The following is a 14,065-nucleotide window of genomic DNA, read 5'->3' as shown; positions in this document are numbered from 1 at the left end:
TGATCTGATCTTTCTTTCCCATCTAATATCATCTGCCACTGCTTTTCCACTCATATACTATTGATATATGCCTGCCACTGTGATCATCTCCTCTCTCAGAAAGATTCAAGAAAAAAACAAACCCTCAGGTTCCCTGCTGCTTGGAGCATCTGTACTTGTCATTTACTCATTCCTAGAAAGCTCTTCCCTGGTTCTAGCCTATAATTTAGGGCACAGCTCAGATTGTCTCCTAAAAGAGTTTTTCTCTGATGTCAACAATTTAAGTAGCTACGTTTCACTTTTACTTCTAGACCCATAACCTATTCCACTATTTATTTTTAGGGGGTTAATGCTTTACAGTGCAATCATTGACATATGCACACAATTTCTTCTCTTTTTTAAAATTTTATTATTTATTTTCCCTTGTTGCCCTTGTTGTCTTACTGTTGTTGTAGTTATTATTGTTGTTGTTACTGATGTCATCATTGTTGGATAGGACAACGAGAAATCGAGAAAGGAGGGAAAGACAGAGAGGGGGAAAGCAAGATAGACACCTGCAGACCTATTTCACTGCCTGTGACGCGATTCCCCTGCAGGTGAGGAGCCAGGGGCTCGAACTTGGATCCTTACAGCAGTCCTTGTGCTTCACACCACATGTGCTTAACTCACTCCACTACCACCCGACCCCCTATACAATTTCATCATATAATAGAACCCCAGAGTTTTCTTCCTATCCTCCCTCCCCAGAGTCCTATGCTTTGGTGCAATACACCATGTCCAGTTCCTGTTTCACTTTGTGTTCTCCCTCCCTGTCCCTACTTTGTTAAGTTCTGCTAATAAGTGAGATCATTTGGTATTCCTCCTTCTCATTTTGGCTTATCTCACTCAACATGATGTCCTCGAGTTTCATCCAAGAGGATGGAAAGGTGACAACCTCATCATTTTTAACAGCTGAGTAGTATTCCATTGTGTATATGTACCATAATCCACCATTCTTATAACACTTAAACCACATCTGAAACTATCCTACTGTTAGTTATTACTTATTTCCCCCTTATAGAATTAAACTCTATGATAACAGAGACCTTATCCATCCTGTTAATCGCTACATTCCCAGCACCTAAAAAATCTATGACACAGAATGGCAGTAAAAGCCAAGCTATAAATAATATAATTTATTCACCCTACAAACTAGTTTAAACAAAAGTAGCATCAATTTGCTAGTAGTAGCTATTACCTAAAGCCAACCTATTTAGCTAGAATTGTCCCTAAAGACTTTCATTTATATATCTCAGAATACACATTACCTTCATTACACTTAATTTGCATCAACAGTCATTAACTAAGTTAGAGTCATATTCTTGGGTTTCAAGGATTTCTTGTCCTATCAGCTTATTTTCCCCTGGTTAGTTCTGAAGTCCAAGATGCTCAGATTAAGGCTTGGGTTTTGGTTCCAACTATCTAACCGCTGTTGTTTCAAAAAGGAAAAAGTAGTCATGTCTAGGTACATCTTCAACTTTAATGTGCTTATGAATCTTGTTACATCTACTAAAAGACAAATTCTGATTCAGTAGGTCGATGCAGAATTTGAGATTCTGTATTTCCAACAAGCTCCCAGGCAATGCCTTATGCTGTTGGTTCACTGACCACACTGTGAGTACTACCAGCCTAAACAATGAAACAGTTGTTTCTCATTAGACACTCTGGCTAGTGTATACCAAACCAAATATAGTCCAATAATTCTGCATTTGTATTCTATGATTTAAATAGCTTTATTATTCTTTCTTTAATTGTAGGATTTTAAAGACCTGTTGAAGTACAAAAGTATGACAAATCTTGGGGCTAAAACATTTTCAAAAGGAATACACTGAGCAATGGGGAAACAGGGTTTCTATTATTCATATCCTCTCCATTTTCTGTTAAGCAAGGTACCTTTCTACATACAGTTATCCTCAGTTTTAGACAACAGGGAAAGAAAAATTAAGATGACATAACTGGGGGCCAGGAGGTGGTGCACGCAGTTAAGCACACATACTACTATGCACAAGGACCCAGTTTTAAGCCCCTACCCTCCACCTGCAGCGGGCATGTGAGTGTCCATCTTTTCCCTCTCCCCACCTGTCTCTCCCTTCCCTCTCAATTTCTCTCTGTCCTACTGAATAAAATGTGGGGTGGGGGGAATGGCACCAATAGCAATGGATACTTAGTGCAAGCATCAAGCCCTAGCAATTACCCTGCAGGCAAAAATAAATAAATAAATAAATAATAAAAATTAAAAAGACATGACTGTGGGCATCTGAAATCTCTGTGCTGAATGAACTAATTACTTGTTAAACATTAAAACAGCTTTTGCCTTTGTCTGGCAGTACTGAAAGAAAATGACAGCAGATGTGGCATCAGGAATAAAGAAAGTACTTAGCAGGTAAAAACGAAGCCTACATTTCCCAGAATGATTTAGCTCTCATAATGTCAATTTCCCAAACTTCAAAATGAGGATGAAAAACTATGAGAGGGACAACAGATCTCTGCTGACCAGTGTGCAGGTACAATGCTTATTCCCCAGTCTAGCCATTACTTGGCAGCCTCACCTCTAGGGGTAGGTAGGTATGCTTTTGTTCCTGGCCAACTTGCAGACAGGGCAGGTGGGGATACTTGAGCTGAAGGTTATATTTCTGCTTGAAATACTGTGCCACTGTGCACTCCACAGTCTGTCCACTCTCCAGTTGCAAGGGAAACCTGTTTGGGGGAAGGGAAAGAGGTGTCACAGCCTAGCACTCAATCCCACCCGTCTGAACTTACACCACAGGAAATTCCAGGCTTGACTTCATTCCAATCCAACCTCACTTATTATTTTCTTTAAAACACCACATAAATAGAAGGATAGTCTGTATTTATTTATGTATTTATTTATTTTATCATTGCCAAGGCTTCACCACTACAGGTGAACTTTTTCAGATAAAGAGAGACAGAGGGAGAGAGAAGACACCATAACACCAAAGGACAACCTCCTGCACAGTGCAGAGGGATTTGGGCTTGAACCCAGGTCATACATGTGACAAAACAGGTGCCTTTCCAAGTAATTTAGATTGCTAGTCCTCTATCCAGTGTCTTTAAATACTGCTACTCACAGAAAAACATGTTATTTAAGTTCACGTGGCGCAAAGCACAAGGACCAGAGTAAGGATCCTGGTTCAAGACCCTGGCTCACCATCTGCGGGGGGCGGGGGGGGTGTGCTTCACAGGCGGTGAAGCAGGTCTACAGGTAGATAGATAGATCTAGAACTTTCTCTCCCTGTCTGTCTTCCCCTCCTTTCTTCATTTCTCTCTGTCCTATCCAACAATGACATCAATAACAACAATAATTACAACAATAAAACAATAAAGGCAACAAAAGGGAAAATAAATATTTTTAAAAAACTTAAAAAAAAAAAAAAGATAGACACCTGCAGACCTGCTTCATGGCCTGTGAAGCGACTCCCACTACAGGTGGGGAGCCGGTGACTCGAACCGGGATCCTTATGCCAATCCTTGCGCTTTGTGCCACCTGCACTTAACCCGATGCACTACTGCCTGACTGTCCCCATAGCTTATCTTTATAAAAAAAAAATTTTTTTTCACTTAAACCAGGGTCAGTACAAGTTTTGTTTTTTTTTTAGGAAAGAAGGCAGGGGTAAGGATAAGCTAGGTAGGAAGAGTGAAAGGAGTATACTGAAGTTCCAATCCTCCTGTATGAATTAGCAGCCCTGTCCACTTACGTCTGATGGCTCGCAGGGCGTCGGGTAACATTACATACTCGGTATTTCCTCTTCATCTGCCCACAGTGGGTCACTTCCACCTTCAAGCCTGGGATATACACAGAACATGTCAGGTTTGGAATAGATTGCTCATGTGCCCAGGCCTGGCCTCCCCCCTGAGTAGATCCCAAGAGAAATCCCCCCCCCAGATATTATATTTATTTTTTAATATTTTTATTTATTTATTATTGGGTTAGATTGGAGGGGAAGATCAGGCAAGAGACACAGTGACACCTGCAGGTGGGGGCCAGAGGCCTGAATCAGTCTTTGTGCACCGTAATGTGTGCACTTAGCCAGGTGTGTCACTGCCTGGCCCTATTTTATTTATTTTTTAGTGAGAGAGAAACAGAAAAGCCAGAGCATTGCTCAGCTCTGGCTTATGGTGGTGCAAGGGATTGAGCTTGAACCTAAAAGCTTCAAGCATAAAAGACTTCTTTTATTTTTTAATATTTTATTCTTTATTTATTTCCTTTTGTTGCCCTTGTTTTATTGTTGTAGTTATTGATGTCATTGTTGTTGGATAGGACAGAGAGAAACCGAGAGGAGGGGAAGGACAGGAGGAGAGAAAGATAGACACCTGCAGACCTGCTTCACCGCCTGTGAAGCGACTCCCCTGCAGGTGGGGAGCTGGGGGCTCGAACTGGGATCCTAACGCCGGTCCTTGTACTTTGTGCCACCTGCGCTTAACCCACTGCGATACCGCCTGACTCCCTGTTTTTTCTTCTTTAATGAAAGAGATAGATGAGAGAGAGAGAGAAAAAAGAGAAAGTGCACCTTGAGCCACCTGCGCTTAACCCACTGCTCTACTGCCTGACTCCCAAAAGATTTTTCTATAACCGTTATGCTATCTCCCCAACCAGCCCGCAAGAGAAATTCTTTTTTAAGGGCAGAGAAAGGCTAAGTCCTCACCCTTGATCTCCTTGGTGAAGCGCACACGCTGAGAGTCTGTGAGGGGCTTGGGCTGTTCATCTATGTTCCTGATGTCCAGCACCTCACACATGAACTCAATCACTGGTTGCGCCTTGTAGAAGGCAGTGGCCGAGACTGTAGGGACAGGGGAGGGAGGTATCGCTCAGCTCAAGTTCTATCTTCTAGAATACATAGAGTCACTGCTCTTTACACCCTCTTCCTTAAAGGGTAAGGGGATGAGGTGGGGTCTCAGGGCTACAGGGATTAGACTAGGACTGTGGTTGCAGAGCTGGGAGGGATAAGGCTGGGAGTGTGGCCACTGGATTCGGGGTGCCCCTGGCTCAATAGCGCTCCCCACTCACCATCAATGTTGAGCATCATCTTCCACATGGCAGGGCGCACAGACTGGTGAAAGCCGAACCAGACTTCGCGCCCACCCCCCAGCGGGTGGTAGTAGCCCTCAGGCGGTGAGAAGAAGGAGCGGCCCACTGGGGTGTACCTGGCAGGGACAGGCAGAGAGCTGGTCCCTCGGGCACAGGCCCCCACCCTGTGAGGCATCCTGGGCACGGAGGAGCCCTGGCCTGGAAGGCAGGACATCAGGGCTTTAATTCCAGCTCTGAATCTTTACTAGCTGTGTGACTGACCTTGTACAAGTCTCTACCCTTCCGCTGCCCTTCTAGGACAGATGAGGTACGGTTCAAAGATGTCATTAAATAATCTAAATTTATATGCACACTTGCCTGGCATATGGTGGGGATTCAAAAACTTAAAATTTAATAAAAAGTCCATTCTCCTCCCCCCCCACAGCAGTTCTGCCACCCTAGTAACCTCTAGACTAACTATAACCACTACCTCATGGATGCCAAGTGCCTCATGGCCACATCCAGGGCTTGCACAGACTCCAGCGGAACAGGGATCTGGCCGCTGACTAGGGCCTCATGCAGCATACGCCAGCTCACGATGGCAAGCCATTTGATGGAAACCTTGAATATCCGATCCTTCCCTTCTCCAGGGATAGTCACCTCAAAGTCAACCTGCAAGAAAGAGAAAGAGGTTGCCGGTGCTTTATTTCAGTCTAACTTTCCCTGCCCTGCCACATCTAACCCCAAGCCACCTCCCCACCCCCAGATTTGCCAAGAATCTGCCTTTAAACTGATAGGGACTCGAAAGGAAGACTTCAGGGCAAATCTAGTCCCTTACTCTTAGCTTAGCTTAATGTCCTGTCCCTCAAAACCACACCAAGTAGCAGGAAGTCCTTTATGTTCATTTTACTTCTAAATGAACATCAACACATACCACCCCTCACCCTAAAGCGATTTCTCAGCATTAAAGGATAAAAGAGATGTCTGTCCTGCCAGACTCCAGACAGGCTTCCATGGGTTCTGCCCCAGCCCCGGCCCCTGACACAGGCATTGCCTGGTTCTCAACCTTACTCGTTCATTTCCAATGGGCAGTGCTGTAACAGTGTAAATGTTCTTCTTTCCATCATATACAGGCTTGCGATCACCAAAGATCTGAGGCTTGAAATGCTGGACCATGTATTCCACCACTTCCCTGTGGGGGATAGGAGTGGCCTGTGGAAGCTGAGAGACTACCGCTTCAAGTTTTCCAAAGCAATTCGAAGACCAAACAATGTCACACCAACTATATTCTCTCCTAGAGCTACTCTAATCTCACTGACTATGGTAGTGCTTCTCAACTGTGAATCATTTGAATCACTGGGAGGCTATTAAAATGCAGATTCTAATACAGTAGGTCTAAAACAAAGCCTGAAATTCTCTACCTCTAAGGTGATCTTAGGTGTTTCTTCCTATCTTCAGATCACCGTGGCTCTAAAAGACTGACTGAAAAAATAAGGCAGTAGGTGCTTTCTGAGCAGAGAGGGAGGTCAAGGAACAAAGAAAAGGTTTAATCTCAGGGTCTATTCAGAATCAGGAACATAATCTATAGTGTACCCATCCCCAAAATGACAAAAATCAGGAACATAATCTATAGTGTACCCATCCCCAAAATGACAAAGATTGATGGGGAAGAAATCTCAACTGGAAATGAAACTGGAGAAAACTTCATCCCTTTAAAGGCTTAGCTTCAATACAGTATTTTCTCTCCATCATCTTTTTCTTTCTTCTACTTGTCCTCTTAGATTGCAAAATGTTCATTTGTCCTCCAAAATCCCAGCTCATTCAACCATATGACCTTTTTGCTTTCTAAGCCAAACCTCTTGAATACTACTAGGCAAAAAGCATCTGAATGTACACTGGTAGTAATTGCAAGCAAATGATTTCAGTCCCAGTTAGACTCAGAGCTGTCCAGCAAATTACTTCATGTCCCTAATCACTTCTATCCATTACAAAATATGTCAAACCTTCTCCACTAACTCCTGAGTTCCAAACCACTCCTATCACGTGCCAAAAACTAACTCTAGTAACTCTGAAAAGAGAAGAATATAGTAGGTAAGGTCAAGTTCCCACTTATCCACTGCTTTATCTCCTGTGCCACGTCCTGGATGGACCACCATATGCTCAAACTTGAGTGCAAAAATGTATCTCTAATAACATTCAGTAATTTCAGTTTCATTTTTATAGCAAAGTTTAAACTTAATTTAAATGTCCCTTAATAGAGTAAATAACTATATATTCACCCAAATGAGTAACTCTGGGTGTATATTTCTTTCACACCGTACATTATACTATTTAAATGATAATAAACTGATTTTTAAGTAATTTTTAAAAATTTATTTTACCTTTTGTTGCCCTTGTTTTTTTTTATTGTTGTAGTTATTATTGTTGTTATTGATGTCATCATTGTTGCTAGATAGGACAGAGAGAAAAGGAGAGAGGAGGGGAAGACAGAAGGGGAGAGAAGGACAAACACCTACAGACCTGCTTCACCGCCTGTGAAGTGACTCCCTTGCAGGTAGGGAGCCGGGGGCTCAAACCAGGATCCTTACACCGGTCCTTGCGCTTTGTGCCACGTGCGCTTAACTTGCTGCGCTACTGCCCGCCTCCCAAGTAAATTGATTTTAAACGACATATTGCTGGACCCAGGAGGTGGTGTAAGACAAAGAAATGAACTCAGCACCTCAGGTGCTGAGTTCAACATGTGCCAGAGTGATACTCTGGTTCACTGTCTCAATAACAAATAAATCTAAGAAAGAAAAGAGAAGGAAAAAGAGAAAAAAGGAAAGAATAAAGTACTGTTTCTCTTCAAGCTTAATCCATCTGTGTATCTTATGTCTTTCTGCTTCAGCAGGGACATTGGGATGCATTGGATCGACCTTCTCGTGGTGCATCCCGTGAGTACCCATTCATTGGGGAAAGTGACGATCCTTCCTAGCCGACTGAATCCACATGGATCCCAGTCACTTTCAAAGCCAGCAACAAGCAGCTCCTGACAGCTTTCAACCTGACGCTGTTGACTGGCTACGGAAGAAGGGCAAACGCTAGAAGAAGCAGCAGGGACATTCATCCCACCTCTTCTTCCACGTCTTGTATCTTTTAATTCCTTCTCTAGCTCCTTCTTTAAAACTTCATTCATTCAACAAACATGGGGATGTGCTAGGCTCTGTAGTTGGCCTCCATAATCCTCAGCCTACCTCTGTGCTTCATGGTCAATCATTCTAGAAAAACATTTAAAAGGCTCTACTTTCACGACCTCTATCACATATCTGCCACTTATTCCTAAACTCACTGTATATTACTAGTTTGATATCTGCCCTAGAAAAAGGTACCACTTATCTCCTGATAGCCAAATCCAATGGTATTTTTAACATTTACCTTACCTGGAATCTCCCCCCAAATCTTTCTTGGATCTGGTGATACCATCCTGGACTAGTTTTTTGGTTACCTTTCTGGATGCTCTTTTAAGGTTCGGAGATTCAGGAAAATATAGTCTGGTCTAAGACATGGATCACTTACCGGTTGACTCTTCGGGGACATTTATCTGGTTTGATATCCACCTCATAATGGTATACATCAATCTTCGGGATATCCACCTCAAAGTAATTGGCCAGGAGTTTGATTGGTTTCCCCACAGTGCCAATGCCCGGTCGGCGAGGTGCCTGGAACACCTGCTGCAGAGGGGGCAGGTAGGCGCCCGCAGCTACAAGACAAAGAGACCAAGGAGGGTAGAGTTGGAAAAATCTCACCACTCTGATTAGAGAAGGGCAAGGCCTCCCACAATAAGAGTAGGAGAACACAGGAGAATCCTCTATCCTGCCCACCCAACCCAGTTGAGGGTACCAACACCCCAGGCTCATATATATATTTTTTGCCTCCAGGGTTATCGCTGAGGCTCGGTGCCTATACTATGAATCCACTGCTCCTGGAGGCCATTTTTCCCATTTTGTTGCCCTTGTTCTTACCCTTGCTGTTGTCATTATTATTATTGTTGTCGTGACTGCTGTCGTTGTTGGATAGGACAGAGAGAAATCGAGAGGAGAGGGGAGATAGAGAGGGGGAAAAGACAGATACCTACAGACATGCTTCACCACTTGTGAAGCAACTCTCCTGCAGGTGGGGAGCGAGGGGCTCGAACTGGGATCCTTATGCCAGTCCTGTGCTTTGTACCATGTGCGCTTAACCAGCTGCACTACCACTTAACCTCCCCAGGTCCATATTTTTAAATGCAGCACCTGGGAATAAACCAAGACATGAGTGGCCCCGATTTTTTTCCCCATTTATTTCTATATACATAAAAAAGAAAAAGAGAGGGGCTGGGTGGTGGTGCACCTGGTTAACTGCATGTATTGCTAGGCACAAGGACCCAGGCTCAAGCCTCAGTCCCCACATGCAGGGGGAAAGCTTCATGAGTAGTGAAGCAGTGCTGCAGGTGTCTCTCTGTCTCTTTCACTCCCTCTCAATTTCTCTGTTCTATCAAACAAAATAAAGTTAAAATATTTTTTCTTTAAAAAAAAAAAGAGAAAAGAAAGAGAATGAGAAAGAGAGTTCAAAGCACCATTCTACTATCCAAGGAGTTCTGTCTGGCACTGGCCAGGGTGCTCCCATCAATGCCAGGGATAAAACCCACTGCCTTGTGTACAGCAAAGCATGCACTCCAAGCACTAAGCTACTTCCCAGCGCCTTGTTCTGTTTTTAAAACCTTTCTCCAATTAGAAAAAAAATGCCAGTAGTCAGGCGGTAGCGCAGTGGGTTAAGGGCAGGTGGCACAAAGTGCAAGGACCTGCATAAGGATCCCAGTTCAAGCCCTCAGCTCCCCACCTACAGGGAGGTGAAGCAGGTCTGCAGGTGCCTGTCTTTCTCTCCCCTTCTATCTTTCCATCCTCTCTCCATTTTCTACGTCCTATCCAACAAAAACGACATCAACAACAACTACAACAATAAAACAAGAGCAACAAAAGGGAATAAATATTTTTAAGAAAAGAAAAAATACTCATGTCTTTTTTTTTTTTTTTTTGCCTCCAGGGGTGTTGCTGGGACTTGGTGCCTGCACCACGAATCCATTGCTCCTGGAGGCTATTTTCTCCCTTTTGTTGCCCTTGATGTTTATCATTGTTGTTATTGTTGACATGGTTGGATAGGACAGAGAGAATTTGAGAGAGGAGGGAAAGATGGAGAAGGGGAGAGAAAGATAGACACCTGCAGAACTGCTTCACTGCTTGTGAAGCGACCTCCCCGCATGTGGGGAGCTGGGGGTTCAAACCAGGATCCTTGAGCCAATCCTTGTGCTTCACACCATGTGCACTTAACCCGCTGCACCACCACCAGCCCCCTCATGATGTCTATCTTAAATCCATCAATTAAACTTATAAGTTCCTATTACATATTATGCAAGAGGAACTAAATCTGGCTCTCAGTAACAAAAATGCTTCCTTCTTCTAAGTTTAAAACACCTGCTTCCACCAAGTATCCAGCAGACCAAGAATGCCCATTCCTGCCAGTCTGATGCTCACTTCACTCCTCATCCTAAACACAAACACTCCATTATCTTGTGTTCTTTTGCAGTATTGGCAGGAAGATCTAGAGAGAGAAAGCCTGTACAAACAATTGTATTTACTGTCGACTGTAAAACATTAATCCTCCAGTAAAGAAATAAAAAGAGAGACAGAGGTTGGAGGCTGGGTGGTAGCACTGGGAGTTAAGTGACATGGCACGAAGTGCAAGGACCAGTGTACAGATCCCAGTTCGAGCCCCCGGCTCATCTATAAGGGGGTTACTTCACAGGCGGTGAAGCAGGTCTGCAAGTATCTATCTTTCTCTCCCCTCTCTGTTTTCCCCTCCTCTCATTTCTCTCTGTCCTACAATAACAACAAGGGCAACAAAATGGAAAATATGGCCTCCAGGAGCAATGGATTTGCACCGAGCCCCAGCAATAACCCTAGAGGTAAAAGAAAAAAAAAAAAAAAAACAGAGACAAAGGGCTGGGCAGTGGTGCACCTCATTGAGCACACACATGACCATGTGCAGGGACCAGGATTCAAGGCCATGGTCCCTACCTACAAGGTGCTTCATGAACATCGAAGCAGGGTTGCAGGTGTCTCTTTTCTCCCTCTCTATGTCCCCCACCCCTCTCAATTTCTCTTTCCTATAAAAAGAAAATGAAGAAAGAAACAGATGAAGAGGAAGAGAGAGATGGCGAAGAGTACGTAAGTTTCCTGCAATTCAGTGGGGTCCAAGCTCGAACCTAGTCATGCATATGGCAAAGCAGCACACTCTCAGAGTAAGCTATTTTGTCAGCTCTAGAACTGGATGTTACAGTAGGAAAAAAAAAGCTGGTTGCCAGGGAAAGAAGGGAAGGTTGGAGGCCAGGGTTAGGGGAAGATAGGTGTGACTGGGAACTTCAATAGGACACAAAGACTGCAACTGGGGAGATAATAAAGGGAAAAAAGGTTCAAAAGGAAAAGCTAGGAAATTAAGATAGCCTGAGTACAGGAAAATGTGGTAAGAGGAAGACTCAGCTGACTCTTAGATCCTTGAGGAGAAGCAGCATTTAGAATGCTGGAGAAGGGGGAGTCAGGCAGTAGTGCATCGGGTTAAGCGCACATGGCGCAAAGAGCAAGGACCAGGCGGAAGGATCCCGGTTCGAGCCCCCGGCTCCCCACCTGTAGGGGAGTCACTTCACAGGCTGTGAAGCAGGTCTGCAGGTGTCTATCTTCCTCTCCCCCTCTCTGTCTTCCCCTTCTACATTTCTCTCTGTCTTATCTAACAATGATGACATCAATAACAACAATTACAACAACTACAGAAAAAAAAAAGGGCAACAAAAGGGAAGACAAACAAATATATATTTAAAAAAAGAATGCTGGAAAAAGGAGAAATAATGGCTCAGCAAAGAACACAAATTTTTCTCTCTGACCCACATCTTCTTTCACACAGAGGGTTTAGATAGAAGGAAAAACCTATGAACAAGGGGGAACCCTTGAGAAAGGGTTGGTGTAGGGCCAGTCCTTACTCCTTTCTCTTCTCTTCCCACTAGCCAGATTGCTGCAGCTAGCTTTCTTTTCTAATCTGAAGGGGAAACAAAGGAAAAGAAAAACTGCCTAAGTGAAGTCTTTGTCCACAGCTACTATTGTCCTTGCCCATAGAGAACCAGCCCAGGTGGGAGGAGAAAGGGATAAACCAGCCCACAACCTTGCAAGTTACCAGAGCTCAGCTTTCAGCCAGGTTTGGGGAGATGGGGCACATCTTCAGGGGGAGGGGAGTTCAGAAAGAGGTCAGAATCATTCCCAGGGTTAAGCTGCTATGTCTTCTAACCACCTGTTACACCCACCCCCACTTCACAGAGGAAAGGAAGCTCTTCCTGAAGGTCTTTCCCCCCCCAGGTTGGGGAAGTGAAGATGTAACTACTGGCTGCTGGCCACCTTACCCAGAAAGGGTTCAATGAAAATGAACAAGAACCACTGGCCAACACAGAGGAGATGGGATACACTCCTGCCACACGGTGAATCGCACACTAACACCCAGGCAGTGTACTTACTTATTTTAAATTTGATTTACTTGTTTTTATTTGGTAGAACCGAGAGAAACTGAGAGGGAAGAGGGCTAGAGAGGGAGACAGAAAGAGAGAAACACCTGCAGCACTGCTTCACTGTTTGTGAAGCTCCTCCCCTGCAGGGGGCTTGAACCCAGGTCCTTATGCCTAGTAACATGAGCACTCAACTGGGTGTGCTACAGCCCAGTCCCAACAGTGTAACATAGCCCATACCACCCTAATTGTTTGTTATTTAATGGCAGGGGCAGTATCTGCGTCAGTTATTGATAAATCTCCAACGACTGGCACACAGCGTTCAATACATAGATATTAAATGAATACAAAAACACACCCACTGAAACAACACAGAGAACACAAACGTGCACAAACACCCGCAAACTGCCCAGAAAGAACTGTAAATTGTGCACAAGACAAACATGCACCCTGGTGGGTGTAGCTGGTAAAAAACACCATTAACTTCCCCAAGTTCTAATATTTCATTCATCTCCTTAGCCTCCCTGTCTGAATAGTCAGACTTGGGAGAAAGGCATTCTCTAGAGATGGGGGCTGGCTAGAAATGGTGGGGGATGGGTCAGACATTGTAGCCTCAAACTCTTCTCTCCCCCAGAAATAGAATTAACCACACACTAGACTTAGCCTTAGGCATCCTCCACTCCAGGGAGGTTATGGGAAATAGGCAAGTCCACCCCCTCTCCTTCATCCCCAAACTAATAAAAACAGGAGGAATGTCTTCTACCATGGCCCCCCAGCAAGGACACTGCTCCCCTCCACCTTAACCTACCCTGCCCCCAACTTTTAGTCTGAGAAAGGGAGACACTTCCCATCAGACCCAGACAGGGACAGACGGCCACTTTGTGATGCAGATGAGGGCCCCAGCACCAGGACAAAGCTTGGGCCTTGGGGGAAAGGGGCGGGCCCTTCCCTGCAGACAAAAGACAGGAGGGAGGGGCACTGAAAAGGACATTCCTCCTCCCCCCCTCCACCCAAGGCAATTCCCAACCAACCCTGAGAAGGAAAAGTACAGCACTCAAAGGCATAAGCTTAGAGATCCCTGTAGTCCTGAGGTTAACATACCTTCCACAGAGTCATACTCTATTCGAAAAACAAGCCCAAGGACAGGTTAAAAAAAAAAAGTCTAAGAGACAAATCTCCCCAATCTGTCCACACACAAAAACACACAAATTAGTAAATGTCCACAGAAGTGCTTAATCGTAACTGAACCACTGGAATGTGGTTCAATTAATAAATACGTATTCTCTTTCCAGACCTTGTCACTAGGTGGTTCCACAGATAAATCAGACACTGCCCCTATCCTCAGGGAGCTCCCAGTCCAGAATATGTGTTGGAGACACACGTGAGCACAGGAGACACACGTGAGCATAAACCCAGAGAAGCCAGCAACAATACCATAGCAGTGTGCATTGTCTCCTCCA

General features: G+C 44.4%; 1 protein-coding gene across 4 annotated transcripts in view; it reads right to left on the bottom strand.

Annotated features, from left to right (window-relative positions):
* The window catches only part of AGO1 (argonaute RISC component 1), a 47,016-nt gene that overhangs the window by 31,031 nt on the left and 1,920 nt on the right, over positions 1-14,065 (bottom strand). For 2 of the 4 annotated variants that reach the window (XM_060205850.1, XM_007533088.2), the window contains exons 2-8: positions 8,600-8,783; positions 6,116-6,236; positions 5,535-5,716; positions 5,045-5,181; positions 4,683-4,817; positions 3,735-3,822; positions 2,568-2,715 (exon numbers count right to left, since the gene is read on the bottom strand). In XM_060205850.1, the coding sequence (XP_060061833.1) occupies positions 2,568-2,715; positions 3,735-3,822; positions 4,683-4,817; positions 5,045-5,181; positions 5,535-5,716; positions 6,116-6,236; positions 8,600-8,783 (995 nt within the window). Of the gene's footprint in view, positions 1-2,567; positions 2,716-3,734; positions 3,823-4,682; positions 4,818-5,044; positions 5,264-5,534; positions 5,717-6,115; positions 6,237-8,599; positions 8,784-14,065 lie in introns of those variants that run through there. The other 2 variants (XM_060205851.1, XM_060205852.1) reach the window with 1 other exon arrangement.

The sequence above is a fragment of the Erinaceus europaeus genome, chromosome 13 (genome assembly GCF_950295315.1).
Source record: "Erinaceus europaeus chromosome 13, mEriEur2.1, whole genome shotgun sequence".
NCBI classification, from domain to species: domain Eukaryota; kingdom Metazoa; phylum Chordata; class Mammalia; order Eulipotyphla; family Erinaceidae; genus Erinaceus; species Erinaceus europaeus.
The sequence above is the reverse complement of the archived record's forward strand: the minus strand, read 5'-3'. Positions and strand labels throughout refer to the sequence as shown.